This window comes from Leiobunum rupestre, chromosome 10 (assembly GCF_980474605.1).
Source record: "Leiobunum rupestre chromosome 10, qqLeiRupe1.1.hap1, whole genome shotgun sequence".
Taxonomy (NCBI): domain Eukaryota; kingdom Metazoa; phylum Arthropoda; class Arachnida; order Opiliones; family Sclerosomatidae; genus Leiobunum; species Leiobunum rupestre.
Window position 1 is genome coordinate 56,473,256 of NC_143393.1, and position 19,370 is coordinate 56,492,625.

General features: G+C 33.3%; 1 protein-coding gene and 1 long non-coding RNA gene across 2 annotated transcripts in view; both read left to right on the forward strand.

Annotated features, from left to right (window-relative positions):
• The window catches only part of LOC149926251 (uncharacterized), a 385,527-nt gene that overhangs the window by 3,701 nt on the left and 362,456 nt on the right, over positions 1-19,370 (forward strand). The gene's annotated exons all lie outside the window — the stretch shown is intronic.
• Positions 2,822-6,656, forward strand: LOC149926252 (uncharacterized). Its single transcript, XM_090160490.1, has 5 exons — positions 2,822-4,505; positions 4,602-4,688; positions 4,760-4,927; positions 5,003-5,133; positions 6,585-6,656. The coding sequence occupies exons 1-4, from the start codon at positions 4,334-4,336 to the stop codon at positions 5,068-5,070; spliced, it is 495 nt and encodes a 164-aa protein (XP_090016616.1). The 5' UTR covers positions 2,822-4,333; the 3' UTR covers positions 5,071-5,133; positions 6,585-6,656.

Here is a 19,370-nt window from a genome sequence, read left to right on the forward strand (position 1 = left end):
TTCCCAGTATCTTTCCCTTGATAAGGAAACGAATCAATTAGCCAGTTTAAATAATTCCAAGAAAACCACTTTTCTTTCACCCAATAAGATAAAAATAAATAAAGGTCATATGCTACTACGCCTTCAAACAAATCATGTGCCAAGCAAGGGGCTAGTCCTGGATCACAGATATGAAATGTTTCCAAATTATTGAAAGGGGAATTAAATTTCAAGCCATTTCTGATAGTCAAGTCACTGTTCTTCGTAAGCATATAAATATCCTCATCATAGGATTGCTTCGTTCTTTTAGGAAATGTTGTGAATTCTCCTATTTGGTCAGCAGTTGCGAGGCAAAAGCGACAAAAATGACCACGTGAAAACGATTTCTGCAGACCTCCAATCTCGGAGTGTCCTAGGTTATCACCCAGAAGGCTTAGAACATGTACTTTAAATTTTTCTCCATTTTTTAAAGTAATTCCTTCAATTTCTAGAATTTTTAGATCAGAAACTATTTTTTCATAGCACTTTTTAATTCCAAATTTTTGAACGTTACGGTCCTTACAAAGTGATATCAACTGTATGTGATCAACTGACGAACGCAACTCAGGGGGGATATTGACTAGCGTATAATACACACCTAATATTTTATGTTGGCTTTTAGCTGAACCTAACGGATTAACAGTCTCAAAGGCGTCCTGAAAAATCAGAAGTTGCAAAGATTTTTCCCCATTTGCCAAAAAAGGTTTTTTAAATATCTTCCTATCACTTTTATCTCTAAATAACTGATTTTCCCCACTTTTGTATGTTGGCTTAGGAAACTGTATTATTTTAAGCACTTCTCTATTTGATAGAAGGGTTTCTAGAGTTTTTTTGATTGGAACATAATGAAAGTGAACTTTCACACCATTTGAGTAGCCTAAAAGTACCGAGACTGGCTCAACATAAGTTAAATTAGATTTAAAGTACTCATGTCTGCGATGAATTGAAGAAAACTGTTCATTTCCCTTTTGAACTACATTTGTAGCAGGCAATTTTTTCATAACATCATTTATGACGTTATCGTCAATCCCTGATGATTTCATTACGAGTCTTAGATTTTCGGTAAGCAATGAGTTTTCTACTGCTTTCAAGTTATCCATTTCCTCCGAAATAAATTGAATGGTAGAGCTAGGCACAAATTTCTTTGCTTGAAGTTTAAGATAAAATAGTCCCAAGTTTTTGACGTATAATTCGTCCATGCATTGATTTGCTGCCTGGGGCAATTTGTCCACTGGCGATTCTACTCTATCAATAATAGTTTCAAATTGAAGCTCCTTTTCATTCGTTACGTTGTTTACAAATCTATATTCGTCGCTCGTACTGTCATTTATTGGTGGCATTACACGCGATGTAGTCTGGGATAGCTCATTTCTGTGAAAGCGGCTCAAATGACATGTAAACGACGTCAGTTTTTCATACTGTCGTCGATGGCATTTCTTAAATGGGCAAGAAATAAATATTCCTTCTTTCAAATGATTTTTTAAATGTGAAGTTTAATTTCACTAAATGCCAACTGGCATGATTGGGCAGAGCATGCGTATTGTTGTTCTTTATCATATAAATGTTCAATTTCGTTATCAGAATTCAAATTTTTGCTACATGAATAATAATAATTTTTGTGCCACCTCTGCCCGTGACTAAGAAATGAGTTGAAATTTTTAAAGACTTTTCCACATTTAAATATTACACAAGGAAATTTAATATTTGGTATGTGTTTATGTAAAGAATAATGTAATAAGTATTTTCTATAATTATTCGTTGAATACCCGGCACATTCGTGTATGGTACATTTGAAAGCCATTTCCTTCAACCGAGACTATATATAAAGTAAAAACCCTTCTGTAGTATAAAATTGTACTAAAACAGAAGTAAATAACATTGTAAATATGATATAATAAATTCCCATAAATATTTATTAGTAGGTAAATAAGTAACATAAGAATGAAAGTACGACAATTAGCAAAAATTATAACCAAACTGATTTTTAGAGTTTTAGCGCAACAAGTCTAAGTCTCCAGCACAAATCCCCCTAGTGTCTAAAACCTTCAGACACAGATTTGGGAGCGGCATAATGTTCAAATTGACTTCTAATAGCATTTAGTCCTAGGGGATTAAAATTAAGTATTATGGAATAAAAAGGTGTAATTTCAAGCTCAAATCGAATAATTAGAAATGAAGAGTCTAGAAATTTTAAGTACTATTAACTAGCAATTCTTATTGATTTGATTTTCGTAATTTGATATAATAAGTGCATGGGCGAGTATCAGCTTTGAAAAAAAATAACTTTAAATCAATAGGCAGTGTCATACTTACTTGTTAGTAGCCTTATTTTACTTATGATAGGTACTAGATCATAAAATCTAAAATAATTTAAAAACCATAAAAATAAAAACCAACTAAAATATCATCAAATTACAAATTAATTTAAAATACACTTATTCATTCTAAAATAAAGTCATTAATTCTAAAATAGTCATTAATTTTCAAATAAACAGTCATTAATTTTCAAACAAATTAAACAATCATTAAATTTAGCAGTCAATTTTAAAATAAATTTAAGTCAATTTTAAAATAAATTTTTCTTAAATCTCACACTGCATTTTTGTTTGGACTCTTAATACATAGTGATTTTCTTAAACTATTTTATTATAAAATAAAATATTTAAATTAAGTTTCGATATTTTAAAATATAGGTATCAAACGTTTATGGATTTTTTAGTAATTTATATTTTGAATTGCATTTGTATTATTATCAGGGTAATTAGCAATATCAAATTGTTGACTGCAAAATCAATATCCTTTCTTCACATTATTTTTAACGTTTGAAATGTTTTAATTAAGATCTTGACTCTCAGTTATTACTTTTATCAAGAATGTATTTATTTATACCTAGGGAGAATGTCTATGTCGAGACGTTTTTTAGCCTTTCTTTCAATCCACCAGTTGGTCCCCCCAGTATGCTCCTCCGCTTCAAATAAAACGAATAGTCCCGGTTTTTCATTGCCTGCTTAAAATTTACGTCACCTAACGCGATGGAAATCGAACGCCAGTGACGTTTTGTCTTTTCCGCGCGCGGCATTCAACGTGCCCGGCGATTGTCGCAACATTATCATTCTTCCTAAATATAAATAAATACATTTTTACTTTTATATTGACTTAAGACTCATTTACACTCAAAATTTCTTAGTAGAAAATAGGGGCGTGGCAGTGCTACGTCAGTTTTTTTTTTCAATAGTTTTTATCGCGGGGAGGAAAATATGACCACAATGGCGGCCATGGCCAAAGCTACGGAGTGCCAAGTCTCTTCCGTGTTTTTGCGTCAAATCAGAATAGAAATGTACGTAATTGATTGCATTAGCTCGGAATTTTGTCCTAAATAATCTCGATTGAAAATGATCCTTAACATGGTTTAAAAGTTAAAAATTGACGAATATCATTTGGATTATTGTTCTCATAAGTAAAATTTTATCCTAAGAAAAATATTTACAAAACATTAACCCTTTGCTGTCACCCATGGGTATGGCGACACACGCTCCCGGAGTCCCACAGGTCCTACCTTGTTTCGGGCAAAACGTACAAAACAAAAGGTTATACTTACAAAATAAGAGTATTAAGGCGAATTGATAATCAAAATTAGTAGTTATGAAACAAGAGTATAGCGTACCTCGTTTCCTTTTAGTTTCCGGTTACGTTTCAGGGCGCTCTTCCACCGAGTTTTGGCCGATGATATAGCGTATTTATTTATGATCCTTCGAGACCGCTTGGCGCCTTTTACTCATTAGAGTCATTACAGGTTTGCTTCCCTTCCCGCGCTCGCATTTCGCGGTATATTACCGAAAGAGGTAAAAACCAGAGTTGCCAGATGTACGATCTGGATAGAATTTGTACGATATTTAGGCGGTCGTACGTCTATAACACGATCCGAGAGTTTTTGTCGTGAGTTCACTAATAAAACCATTGGTCTACAATAAATCTAATGAAACCATATTGTTCTGTATTAAAAATAATGAAACCATATTGTTCTATAATAAATCTAATAAAACCATGAGTCCATAATTTACTTAAGTGTCCTGGTCATAAAACATTTGTGGCTCTTTTTGAGGGGGTATTCATGTATAGAGGGGATTGAGGAGCCGTACGATCCCAATTTTTGAATTTACGACCCATATCGTAGCTCTGCTCTGTATGACAATCGGGCTTTCGGAATCTGGCAACGCTGGTAAAACCCCAGAAGGTTAGTCTAGACATTTTTTTGCGTCTGTCTTAAACAACCGCTCTGCTCACGATCTATTCACGTTCGCGAAAAACGGATACAATGGGGAATTCATTTCTTAATGTCGCATCGTTCGACATGGACAACTCTTCTCAATCTTTAGACCTTAACACGGAACCTTCATGGGATCCCGAAGACACTCAGATACTTTATGAGTACAATAAGAGGAAGTTCGAGGAGGCGCAGAAGAAAGCGAAGCAGAGTAAACCTGCGGGTAATATTAAGTTTTCTTCGTTTTCATGATGAAATTTTAAATAATAAATTACATTGATATAAAATATTAACTTTATTTTTATCATGGAAAGTTCAGGTTCAGATACAGAAGCCGAATCTAAAGAGGCGACAAATCGACAAATTCAAATGGTCAAACTCGAAGAGGAAAACCGCTCTCTAAAACGTAATATTAAATACCGCATTTACCAACAGAAATATATGATCTTAATTGGAAATTCCTGACTTTATTTGCAGAACAAATCGTGCAAAAAGACGGCCTGATTTTAAAAAAAGACGAAGAGTTGTTGGACGCCAAGACCCTCAACGAAAACCTTCAGTATAAATTGAAAACACTGAAGCTTCAGCTTGATACAGCTAATAAAGCGCTGTACGCCGTTTCGCTGCAACTCCCAAATAAACGAGGTGAACGATGGAATATTAATCGAAATTATTTATATTTTACTAATTTGAATCTACGGTACTTTATACTCATTTTAGGATTCGGCGCCGAGTGTTATTGTTCTTCTAAGTGCCATAAGGTTAAAGACCCAGAATATGAGAAATAATATTTTATTTTTGGCCTATTTTCAATCTCGATGAATAATAAAGATTAAAATAACCCCTAAAAGGTTTGTTTTCAACCAATATATGTCTTTTAGACCTATTTCCGACCATATCGGTGAAATGTTCTTTAATCAAGTAACACCTGAAATATTTAATATCTGAGTAGATTATTTAAACAAATGACCTTGAAGGTAAAACACGATCTTCTATTTTCTCTCTCGGGGCCAAATCATACGATTTTAAGTCAAGAGGGGGGAGGGGTATTAACCAATGAGAAAATAGGCAGTTCCCGCCTTCGATTTTGATGTTTACAGAACGAATTTCATTTAAGGTACAACCGTACAAACACGGTTTTTTTCGAGTGGGGGGTATAAATGTCGTTAATGGTCAATCGGCAGGGGCGAAAGAGTGTAACAATAAAACTGGCTCAGAACAAAACCTTTCTTTTCGGGAAATCGGTCTCTCGGCGAAATTGACGCTCCTCTATTTTCTCTCAATTTTTAGACTTGAAAGCGCAACTGCCCGAACTCTCTTATCGCTCATTATTTTTTAGGGATGCCATTGGCTCAACTCTCTTTTCGCTCATTTTGGAGACGTACAATTGGCTCCAGGGCCGGCGTTGGAGGGGGTTAGCTGGGCAGAAGTACCCCGGCTCCGAGCCCAGAAAGGGCGACCGCCGGCCCATATGTTTAATTAAAAAAGCAAATTTTTAAAATCGTCTCCTTCACAAACGTTGATTTTTTGTTGAACACCAAACCAATCCCCCCCCCACCGAAATTTTACTGAGAACCCCCCAAAAGGTAGGGCGACTAAACATTAGGCGGCGTTATCTCCAAATTATCGCAAAAACCATGTATACAGACTACTTAAATTGTTAGTGGAACATGTATATCGGTCATAAGTAAAAGAAAAGTATATATTCGCCATTTCATCATATCTAACTTGTAAATTATGCTGGAAATGTTTGGCCCAGATTGCCCCCTAAATGACAACCCTGGCGACGCCCCTGCCCCCTTAACGAAATCTTTCTGGCTACGAGCCTGGAAATATACTGTTAAGAGTTCCATAATGAATTATCTATGATATTTTCTAAATAAAGTCGTGTATCACATATGATGAAAATAATTCTATAATTTTAACTATTAAAATTAACGGTGAAAATATTTCAAATCGACGGTTATACAATAAAATATATTTTTTTGTGAAAAAGTCAATTTCAAATATTTTCACCGTTATTATACAAAAGTAAAAACGCCTTCTAGAATAATTATTAAGATTTATACAAATTAAACCCTTTGTAAAATTTACAAACGTATTTCTGCCTAACCGACTTTTCAGTTACTACTAATTTACAGGAATACTCTGTAAAATTTCAGCATTGTCAGATACTGTAGAAACTACAGAAATAACAATAATTTTAACTATTATGAGTAAAAATAACAAACCCCTTGGTAAATTTTACAAACGTAAGCTGCATTTCTGCCTAACCAACTTTTCTCTTTTTACTAATTTACAGAAATATTCCGTGAAAGTTCTGCACAGTTAGAAACTGTAAAACTTTTCTGTAAAAACTACAGATTTTTCTCTCAGTGTGTAGAATACGCCATCGTTGACTGCTACATATTCAACGGCGATCCAACGTCTCGGAACCGCAGACCTTTTCTTTGCTGCCTTGATTGAGTACAACCCAGGTAGCAAAATCACGAATATATAACGAATACATGTCTAAGTGTAAAATACGAAGTAACAGTACGTTTGAAATACGATGATGAAGTCACCACCGTACTCGTGGCTCAGTACGTGTTATTGGTGTAAATGGCTATATTACTACGAGTACAGTAAACTTTATTACCTCGTATATAATACTATATTACACAGTGTGAAATAGTTTATTACGCCTTTTATAATAGTATATTACACCGTGTATAATATTATGTGACGACTTGTAAAGTACTATATTCATCCGTGTATAGTACTATATTCCGGGGGTAGGTACATTGGTTCGAATTTTAATCGTCCGAACGGTGGAACAAATGTTCGAATTTAATTCGTCCGAACCGCCGAAATAACAAATGCTCCAGTTGTTCGAATTAGACAACTTGTTTGTTTCATTCGTCTCAATCGGTAGTATCACTTGTCCGAATTCTGTCGCTAAATAAGTATATCTTATTGCTGTTTTTTCGTCCGGATTTTTTTTAGTGCAAGAATAAAAATAAAAAAACTACATTGTAGTAAGTGGGAATTGCGTTGACTGTTGTGGATATTTAAGGTTAGGTTAGGTTCACGTTAATGGTACTATTTGCTTATATTAACAATATTAAAAAAACAACCAATTCCTCATGTTAGAAAAAACGGAGACACGATTTTTCGAACAAATGAAATTCGCTAGTAAAGTTAACATAAATTGAACGACTAAATCACCAACAAAAATTGTGATAAAATTTTTCGGGCACATGAAATACGTTTTCGGACATGTGATCCTGTTTCCGGCTTTCGGACAAATGGTCATTCGTACATTTGTACCACCGTCCCGCCGAATGAAATTCGAACTTAAGTACCCAAATCATATTCCGCAGTGTAAAGTACTATATTCCACCTAGAATAATACTGCATTCCGCCGTGTAAAATACTTAATTACCGCGTGTTAAATACTAAATTACGTCGTGCATTATACTAATTAACACCGGTTTAATAATTTATCACGCCGTGTAAAATACTATATCCCGCGTGATACAATACTAAATTACACCAAAGTGCAAAATACGTATTAACACGACGATTGTGTCACCACTGTACCTGTAGCGCGGATGTATACACCACAACACGGCCTTTAAATTACCTATTTTTATTCCGCTTGGTCATGCATTATAAGTCATAGATATTTACAGTTTTTTAATCAAATTTCCAATACCTATGTCGTTAAAAAGTAGTTTACGACGTATTTGCGCCTTGACTATGTGTTTCGTCCAAAATATATTTACGGAAATCAACGCGAGTCTTCATAGGTGTATGTATGAAGTAAAAACATAAGCAGTAATTGGAGATTTTCTGGTAGAGTTACATTATAAATTTAGTTTTATTAATAAAAATCACTCAAAAACCACGTTTTTTCGTACACTATAAAACTCTTTAATTTGCCTTAAAAGAGGCGCCTCTTTTAAGGCAAATTAAAGAGTTTTATAGTGTACGAAAAAACGTGGTTTTTGAGTGATTTTTATTAATATCATATACACTAGTTTGGAGTATCAAGTTATAAATTTAGTTATGTTTTATTTCTTAAAGATAATATAACCCCAGCAAGGAAGGTCAAGATTCTAAACAAAATTCGGTGCGGCTGCGGCACTGATTTACACTCGCTGGCACGAAAAAGATTATACTCCCTAAATAGAATATTTGGCTTTTGAAAAATGATTACCATCGTCACTTGAACCGCTACAATTCTCGAAAATTTTAGTTTTTGTTTTCTTTTCCAGGTAGCAAAATCACGTGTTTTTCACGAGTTTTGAAAAAAAATTATTTCACGTGTTGCATCCACGTGTGTCCATGATGGATCATGTCCGCCTAAATTACGTGTGTACGCATTTACAATCCACGTGAGTTACACGAGTAAAAACACCAATTCAACACCTTCCAAATACTGATTTTATACTATCTTAACACTTTTAACCACCAATGTTACACTTGTTAACACTAGAATAACACCCTTCGAACACCTACCTTACACTTATTATACACTTCCTCAACACCCTACTTTCACTTTATCAACACCCCACTTATACTTTCTCAACACCCTACTTATACTTTCTCAACACCCTACTTACACTTACGCCCGTCAACGACGCGTTTGAGGATTTGATATTCACTTTTGCACCCGAAGCGAAATCTATTGCAACATACTTTGGAGACACTTTTCTGGGTCGATTCCTTAAATCTCTGGTCAGATCGTGGCAGGGTACTTCATGACTTCCCAAAGACCAACAACGTCGCTGAATCCTTCCACAGAGGATTTCAGTAAAATATTTCGTGCTGTTATTCCTACACTATATCAAAAAGGAACCAAGTCTAACGGCATTCAAATTGACTCAAAATCAAACTGACCTGCCAAAACTCACAAAAAAATACAAAGACCTCGACTGAAGAATTTTAGAATTAGTAACGCAATATGACGGATTACACGAATAGACGTTTTTAAAAAGTAAATCAAACTTCCATTAATAGACATATTTAAATAAATTTAATTTATACATACGTCTATCATTCCTTGCAAAAATGTTATGGCTGCAATTAAGATGGAGGTCAGTCATATAACAGACTGCCAAAACAATTCTTTGATAGTCTGTAGTTTTGTAAGGGAACTGTTATTTGGCTGAAATGTGATCAATTTCAGCCAATTTGAAGTCTGCGATTTACAGACTACAATAGCAAAAAAAGTAACTTCATTACAGTTTTGTTGAAGTCTAAATACAGATAAATAGCAGATGCTTTACTGCAGAATTACAGTGAAAAATGACCTATACTACAGGACAATTGCAGTCCCATTACAGATATTTTGCCGCTTACTTGTGGTCAACTTGCATCGCTAAAGCAGCGAAAACATAGTTTCATAACAGATAAATAACAAACCCTTAAAAGTAACAATGAAATAAAGAAACAGACTTGTATTAGTGACATTTAAGGCAGATGCAGTTCCATTACAGTTATTCTGTAGTCAAATTGCAGCCGCAATTCGGCACCACTACAGTTAAATAAATGTAGAATTAAAGCTCTTGAATGCAATCAATTTGTAGTTCCATTACAGATGATTTTAGCCGAGTTCCATTTAGTTTTCAGTAGAATCCCAGCTTAAAAAATGTGCCTTTAAACTAAAGTCAAAACCACTACGAAATTATTTTTGGAATGCATGACTATATTTTAAGATTAAGGGTTAAGCTAGAGCCTACTACGCCTTGGCTGCGTTCAGCGGACCTCACCCATCAAATAATGGAACCTACAATTTAAAACACGAATTATAATATATCTCTAAGGTATGAAATAAAAGTACCAGTTTTGTGTTGCCAAAAATAATATAAAGGGACAGGACTACATAATGTGCCCCGGAAGAAAAGATAACCCGGATGAAAATCCCTTTGAGCCCCAGGTAGCCTATAGAAGGGGTAGGCTTTGGGGGGCAGTCCTTTCCCCTCGCGGCAAGATGAGCCAGGTTCGATCCCAGCTTGCGGGCACTGCGTGGCCACATGACGACCAAACAACGAAGCCGATTAAAATCAATGCAATTAAAAAATCATAGACATCAATTATTAAACAAGATAAATACCCAAAAGAAAAATTTATAATAATCACTCAACTAAGTCACAAGTTAATTAAATTATTTAGCAATCTAGAAAAAATCAATCTTAATACCCACAGTAATAAACATTGTATTAACAGAAATATGCAATATAAAAGTTATTATAATAACTCAATCAAACAACAAGCTAATTTAAATACTTAGAAATCCAGAAAATGTCAATCGATATACCCACGGTTATGAAAATTTTCATAGAAAAAACAAAAAAACACCTTACCGTTAACAATTCCCGGCCAATAACGTACACAAAACAAGTTGTCAAACCAAAATATACCTCTCCTCGGAAGAATTGTCCCTAGTTGTATTAATTTATCGAGATGACCCTTAGAGATAATTATCTTAATGAATTTAATTGATGTTATATAAACCATATACTAAATTCTTATATCATAGTTTGCATTGTTTTGAAACTTTTCGTTTAAAGTTGAATCATGAATTAATTAACCTCATTAATCCATGGTAGAATTACACATAACAAAACGGAGCTTTATATAGTGTCGGCATTCTTAATGAAAATCTGAAGCTCCACACAAATAAAGGCTTTTAATAATAAAGTTACTTAAGAGTTACATTAAAACAGCCATGTTTCTTTCTAGAAAGGTCTATTAGAATTTATTGTTACTGGAAGAAAAAAATATTTTCTAAACGAAAGGGCAAGACACACAGCTCTCTTTGCACTTGCAGGCTCTCTCTATAGGAAGAGAATGCCATCTGTTGATCGTGAAAATAGAAAATATAGTTTCGTACCAATTTTCTCTGTTAACTTGAACCAAGACTTGATTAAATTTATTGCAAATCTCTTTTATTTATGACTTTTTTCTAGAGTAGAGGGAAAGTAAGGGCGAGGGATCGTCGGGATCCATGATTTAAGGGGTGAAATGGGGGTAAAATCGTCGAAAAGTCAATGTATTTACGGTATTTCACCGAAAAGAAAAAAACTTGCGGTCCAATTTTGGGGTACATGAAGTATTTTGGAGAGGGAACCCTCACTACCGCGATAGGCGTGAATACGTGTGTGTTGATTTATCCACTTATAAACACTCAAATCCATGTTTTCATTTAAATTCCAATTAACCGCGCCCCCGGTAATCCGCGTACGCGAAAACCGCGCCTCTGGTAATCCGTGGACGCGCGCGCTATCTCTCACCCAGGTGAAATACTTGTTAGATGGATTCAAGTGCCAAGCGTACTACAATGATATTAAAATTAAGTTGAAAAATATTTCCATTCTACGTTACTTTAACAACGAATATTCCATGACGTCAAAACACTCTAATCCATGTTTTAATTTAAATTAACCGCGCCTCCCGGGGAATCTGCGCACGCGCGCCGCCCAGGTTATGACTTTTTACCTCATTTCAACTTATCCCGTATGATAAAATGCGATAAGATATACGTTCAAGTGTCACTCGAGATAAGCGGAGATAAATAAACAAGTTGACCTGAACAAAATATGTTGATTTACGAAAAAATATATCGTCGCGAGAAATACCCTAAATACATTGACTTTTCGACGATTTTACCCCCTTTTCACCCCTTAAATCTCGGATCCCGATCCCGGGAAAGTGATGGAAATTATTTTAGAAATATATTTCTCTTTTTAAAATAATTCCAAAAATAACTCTTAAATTCTAAAACATTTCCAATATCTGTGCCTTCATAGATCCCAACTACCCCTTAAATCAACCTTCCAACTGCTTTGATAAAAGCATTTTTTATTTAATAGCTGTCATTTTTCTCTGTCTCACAGGGCATATTTTGCCTAAAATTTATATTTGTAAAAGAAAACCGTAAGTTGGAAAATAAAAAGTATTTATATAAAAAGTATTTTAAATAAAACAGATCAGGTAATTAATAGTATTTAAAATAGTTGTATATAGATTATACTCAACTTAACGTATAATTGTTTTATTCCAAATTGCCTTCAAATTGTAAATTAGGTTTTAGATAACAAGCTGTAGGTGTATGACTGGCTCTAGTGAACAAGTTAAATATGCTAATTTTGTCAGACTACTAGTTAAAGATAAATTGTTAGTTTTCGTTATAGATAGTTTGGTTTTGTCACTTCAAATCAAGGTGTAGTTTATGCTAGGGTAGATATGTGTTACTTTATTTAAGATTTGGATCGTGAATTGAATTTTTATGTGAAAAAGGATTTATTAGTAAATTTTTATAAATAAGATGAGTTGAATCAGGCTCTAGAACATGCACATATCGCCCGTCACTCTAATTTTAATATTAGATAAGTCGTAACAAAGTAGATGTAAGGGAACTTGCATCTAGAGGTTAGAGTAGAGCTTTAAAGCGATTTATTTACATTAAATAGTTCTTTGTATAACGGAGTGCTCTTATGAATATTTTTTAGTCTGGATATTAGAGGGAATTTGGTTGAATAAGTTAATTATTTTTTTTGCTTTATTAAATTTTTTTGAAAAAGTTAGATAAGTGTGAACTGTGAAGGTGTTGAAAGATTTGGTTAAAAGTAAAATTTTTTGTACCTTTTGTCTCAGGGTAGGTTAAAATTTTAGATATATTTTAGTTTCCCGAATTAGAATGAGTTAGGTATTGAAGTGTTAATTGTGACAAAATTAATAGAATAAGTATTTAGTAGTGAGATGCTATACGAATTTTAGGTTATCTGGTTTCTTTAGAAATTAAAAAGGTAGGTGTTATTCAGCTACAAAGAATAGCAAAAAGTTTGTTAGGGTTAAGCTTAGCATATGATTTTTATATTTTTTGTTAGGGGTAGTTAGTAAGGTTTAATAGTGGCTTGTTGTTTAATAACATTTTTTTGTTAAGAATTGAAGGGTTATAAAGAGAATATTGTAGCTTTAAAAAATTGTCCATAATGATTTAATTAGTAGAGATAAGAGCTGGTTATTTTTTGGTTAAGTTTTAGTTGAATTAGTTTGGATCTAAGTTTAATAGAGGAACTCGGCAATCATTTACCTTAACTGTTTATCAAAAACATTTCTTTAAGAATGGTTATTTAAAGTAAATTCTGCCCCCTGGTTATACTAAAGGGCCGCAGTAGCCTGACTGTGCTAAGGTAGCATAATCTTTTGGTTTTTAATTGAGATCTGGTATGAAGGGATAAATAGGGTATGTCTATCTTTTTTAAATATTTTGAATTTAAATTTTTAGTAAAAATGCTAGAATTATTCTATGGGACGATAAGACCCTATAAAGCTTAATTTTTTTAGTTTTAAAATTTTTTTTCTAGTTTTACAGCTAAGCTAATTATACTGGGGCGGTAGCTAATAAACTTAGTTTAGTTAAAATTAATGAAGATCCATTTTTGGTGAAATAAGACTAAGTTACTTTAGGGATAACAGGATAATATACTTTTGGAGTTCTAATCGAAGAGTATGTTTGTTACCTCGATGTTGAATTAATTAAACTGTAAGGTGAAGAAGCTTTACTAGTTAGTCTGTTCGACTATTAAAAAATTACATGATTTGAGTTCAAACCGGTTTAAGCCAGGTTGGTTTCTATCTATAGTTTTTAAAAAGTTTCTTAGTACGAAAGGACCAGAATCTATGAATTATTTATATAATGTTAATTAGTGAAAATTTATTTGGTTTATATGGCAGATTAGTGCGTTGAATTTAAGCTTCATTTATAAGACAGTGTCTTTTTTAACAATTTTGTTAATTTTAAGTTATACTTTGATATTAGTGTGTCTTCTCGTAAGTGTCGCTTTTTTACTTTATTGGAGCGTAAGGTATTAGGGTATATCCAGATTCGTAAAGGGCCTAATAAGGTGGGTTATATGGGTCTTTTACAGCCTTTTCGGATGGTTTAAAGTTAATGACTAAAGAGCAGATTTGGCCTTTATATAGTAATAAAATGATTTTTTACTTAAGACCGGTGCTAGGTTTATTTTTAGCCTTAGCTTATTGAGCTTTATGTAATTTAGGGGGTACTGTTTTTTTATCAGTATGGTTTAATTTATTTCTTAGTTTTAACAAGTTTAGGGGTTTATTCCCTTTTGGGGGCTGGTTGGAGTTCTAATTCTATTTATAGAATGTTGGGGTGTTATCGGGCTGTGGCTCAAACTATTTCTTATGAGGTAAGTTTGGCTTTAATTTTTTTGAGTATTGTCCAGTTGGTGGGGAGTTTTAATTTGGGGGAGAGTTGGAGCTTTTCTTTAGTAAAGTTGGGTCTTTTATTAGTTTTATTAGGGGTATGGTTTTTATCTTGTCTTGCTGAGACTAACCGTAGTCCCTTTGATTTTGCTGAGGGTGAGTCTGAACTAGTTTCAGGGTTTAATGTGGAGTATGGCTCTGGGGGTTTTGCTTTAATTTTTATTGCAGAATATGGAAATATTATTTTCATAAGTTTGTTAAGTTGTTACTTGTTTTTAATATAGACTTTTTTTAGTCTTGTTTGTGGTTATATTTTTCTTTTTGTGAGTGCGGGGTTCTTTTCCCCGTTACCGTTATGACAAGTTAATAATATTAGCTTGAAATGGTATTTTGCCTTTGGTTTTGGGATATTTTGGGTTTTTATACGGAGTCTTAGTATAAGTTTTTAATTACTTTGTCAGATAGATTGGGTTAAATTTAGAATTTAAATAGGGCTTAGGTCAGGTAATAGTACTAATGAGAATGTTAATTCTCCCTTTATCTCTTTTGCTTATAGGTGCTCTAAAATCTAGTTTTGAATTAAATAAATCATTAGGTTACCTATATTTTGCTTTATTTAGCTAAATGACTAGTTTAGTCTATTATCTTGAATCATTATAGCTAGTGGTCTTAATAAGAAGTAGGTGAAGTATCTCATTGTAAAAACTTGTCCTAAATTGAGGTAAGGTTCCTCGATAGGGGAGGCACCAATTCATGTTAATAGCATAATTAAGGTAATAAAGCTTCAGAATATAAATTGATTAAACGTGTAGAATTGAAGCCCTTGAAAGTTTCTTTTGTTTAGGGGTAGTGTATATAAAATTAAGATTGAAGAAATTAAAGCAAGGACACCTCCTAACTTATTTGGGATTGAACGTAAAATAGCATATGCAAATAAGAAATATCATTCAGGTTGGATATGAGGTGGTGTTACAAGAGGATTAGCTTGATTAAAGTTCTCAGGGTCATTGAAGAAATTTGGGTTAATAAGGACAATTATAATAAAAATTGAAAGTGTGATTGTATAGCCTAAAATATCTTTAATTGAAAAATAAGGGTGGAAAGGGATTTTATCTAAATTTCTTTTTAACCCTAATGGGTTATTGGAGCCTTTTTGGTGGAGAAAAACAATATGGATAAAAATTAGTGCGGTTAGAATAAAAGGTAGTAAAAAATGTAAGGTGAAAAATCGTGTTAGTGTGGCGTTATCAATTGAAAATCCCCCTCAAATTCAGATTACTAGATTGGGTCCAATATAAGGGATTGCTGAGAATAGGTTTGTGATAACTGTTGCCCCCCAAAAAAATATTTGTCCTCATGGTAAGACATAACCAAGGAATGCTGTTGCTATTAGTAGAAGAAGAATTATAACTCCTGTTACTCATGTAGTTAAGTTTTTGTAAGAAGCATAGTAAATCCCTCGTGCAATATGGATATAAATACATACAAAAAATATTCTCGCGCCGTTGGCGTGAGAAAAACGGAAAAGTCAGCCATAGTTAACATCTCGTATGATATGGGAGATGGAGTTGAAAGCTATATTAGTATCGGGGGTGTAGTGTATTGCAAGGAAAATACCTGTGATTACTTGAATAGTTAAACAAAGGATAAGGAGTGATCCAAAATTTCATCAATAAGAAATGTTAGAAGGGGCTGGTAAATCGATTAACGCTGAATTTAAAATTTTTAGAATAGGATGTGTCTTTCGTATAGGTGCTGTCTCTCAAATTAGTGAAGAATCTAGGATTATGTCTGCTTTATCAAAGCAGCCCTTTAAGTTTAAGGTACTTCTCTTTAACATTTTGTTTATGGTTAATGATTCATTAGAAAGTTGAGCGAAGGGGGCCACTTGTTTGTGTTGTTATTTTTACGATTGTAATTAGAGTGATAAGAAGATATGTTATAATAATTGTTATTCATGCAAGCTGTAATATTAGGGAGTTGATTTTAATAATTGTGATTGTGTTTAAAGGGAGAGAATTATAGAATATTGAAATAGAGGGGGTTAGTAGAAGTGTCCCTACCAATAGATTTTTATTTTGAGTCGTCGGGATAGGTTCGTTTGGTGAAAGAGAAGCTATGTACAAAAATAAAATAATTAACCCCCCTATTAGTACTAAGATGATAATGTAACTGATAAGACTTATTTTAGTTAAAAATTGCCTTAATTGCTAAACTTACGGTAATAAGAATTAATGCCACAATTAGCGTAATAGGGTGGTTTGAAAACGTAATTAATAGTAGGGTAAAGGTGATAAGGAGGGTAATTAAAACCAGAAAATAGTTAATTTATAATATCAGTTTTGGGGATTGAAGTAATTTTAGATTTTTCTAAGTTTAGCTAAAGGGTCAATTTCCTATTTTGGTTTACAATACCAGTGTTTTTAATAAACTACTAAAGCAGAATTATGGAAAATCTCAATTTTTTTGTTTACTTAGTTTTTTTGGGGGGTTTTATAATCTTGGTCTTAAGCCGCTCCCACCTGTTATCCATAATTTTAAGATTAGAGTTTCTAATATTAAATGGTTATCTCCTGGTTGTTAATAGAGTTGGTTATATATTGTTAGATAGTTTAGTCCTTTTTTATATCTTTTTGTTGTTGTTTGCGAAGGCTGTTTGGGTATTTTGATTAGCCTTGTAAAAGGGTTTGGGGGGGAGATATTTAGTATAATGAATTTGTTACAGTGTCAAGGATTTTTTTATGTAGCCTGTTTTTGACCTTCTTTTTGGGTTTGTTAGAGTTTCCTTTCATTGTAGCTTATCTTTTATTTTTAATGGTATGTATAGTTTCTGTGTATCCTTCGGGGGAATGGGGGTCTTTTAGAAGATTTTTTGGTTTAGATAGTTTAGGGTATGCTCTTTTGTTTTTAACGGTTTCGGTTATAGTAGTAAGTTTATTGAGCTCCTATTCTTTATTGTTGAGGGGTGGAAGTGGTATGTTTCTTTCTCTAAGTTTTGTTCTTATAAATTTCTTATTTTTAAGATTTAGTGTGAATAATTTAATACTCTTTTATATTTTTTTTTGAAGTGTCTTTGGTCCCTCTTTTAGTTATTGTTGTTGGGTATGGTGTACAACCTGAGAGGGTCGGTGCTGGTCTTTATATTCTATTTTTGGCTCTTTACCGTTGTTAGTCGGGATTTTATTAATTGGGTTAGATGTGGGGAGTTTAGGCTATAGCTATTTGTACTACATTAATTGTGACTTTGATTTAATTATGTTCCCTTTAATTTTCTTTGCTTTTTTGGTTAAGTTGCCTGCATATATGGTGCATTTGTGGCTTCCTAAAGCTCATGTGGAAGCACCTGTTTTTGGTTCTATAGTATTAGCTGGTGTAATATTGAAATTAGGGGGTTATGGACTTATTCGATTTTTACCTTTTTTTGTGAATACCCTTAAAAGTTGATTAGATTTAGTAGTAAGTTTTTCTGTTATGGGTGGTGTTTTGTCTAGAGTTATTTGTTTATCACAGGGGGACTTAAAGTCCCTTGTAGCATATTCTTCTGTTGGTCATATAATAATGTTTTTAGGTGGTGTTTTTAGTATAAGAGTATATGGCTATAATGGGGGGGTTATTATGATGATTGCCCATGGGTTTACATCTTCAGGGTTATTTAGCTTAATTAATATGGTCTATGAGCGGCTCCACTCACGTAGTCTCATACTAATTCGTGGGATATTATTAGTTAACCCTTTTATGGGGTTATTTTGGTTCCTTTTAAGTGCAAGAAATATAGCTGCTCCCCCCTTTTTGAATTTGGTCGGGGAATTGATTTTATCATTTGGGATTTTGGGTGTTGAAAGATTATACGCAGTTCCTTTAGGGATAATATTTTTTTAGGGGCCGCATACTCCTTATATTTTTTTTCTTTGGTTCAACATGGACCTTTATTGTGTAGTTATAGATTCTTTAGCTGTTTTAATTTGCGAGAAAGTTTTATTATTCTAGCACATATTATCCCCCTTTTATTCTTTGTTTTGAAGTTTGATTTTTTTTAACCTTAAATAGTTTAAGAAAAATATCAATTTGTGGTGTTGGAGATAATATGCAATTTTTAGCTAGTGAATATTTTTAAATTTTGATTTATGCTATTAAGAGTATGTTTTGTAGGGGTGTTGTTTTTTGGGTTAAATTTATTAATAAAGGGTCAAAGTTTTGTTTTATAGTATTCTTTTTATGAAGGGGGTGTTAGAATGAGTTTTATACTTTTGTTTGATTGACTAGGCTTATTTTTTTTCTGTAGTGTTGATCATTAGAAGATTTGTACTTTTTTATAGAAGAAGCTATATAGGAGCTGACTTAAATTTTAGGCGATTTTCTTATTTGGTAGTCTTATTCGTTTTGAGTATGGGTCTATTTGTTTTAAGTCCTAATTTAGTATCTTTGCTACTAGGGTGGGATGGTCTTGGTTTAATTTCTTATTGTTTAGTAATTTTTTATCCTAATATTAAGGCTTATAATTCTGGTATAATTACTGTTTTAATGAATCGTATTGGGGATGTGGGTATTTTATTAGGTATTTCTTTTTTGGCCTCTAGAGGGAGATGAAATTTTATTTGGTTTCCTTTAGAGGATTTGGGTGGGAATTTAAATATAGTTGGGGCTTTAATTATTTTAGGGGCTATAACTAGGAGAGCACAGTTACCTTTCTCTTGTTGGTTGCCTGCTGCTATAGCTGCCCCTACTCCTGTTTCTGCTTTAGTGCATTCTTCTACCTTAGTGACTGCAGGTGTATTTTTACTTCTTCGTTCTGAGGGTCTTTTAGGTTTAGAGTTAAGGGGGGTTTTAATAGTGGTTTCTTTATTAACCCTCATTATGGGTGGTATAG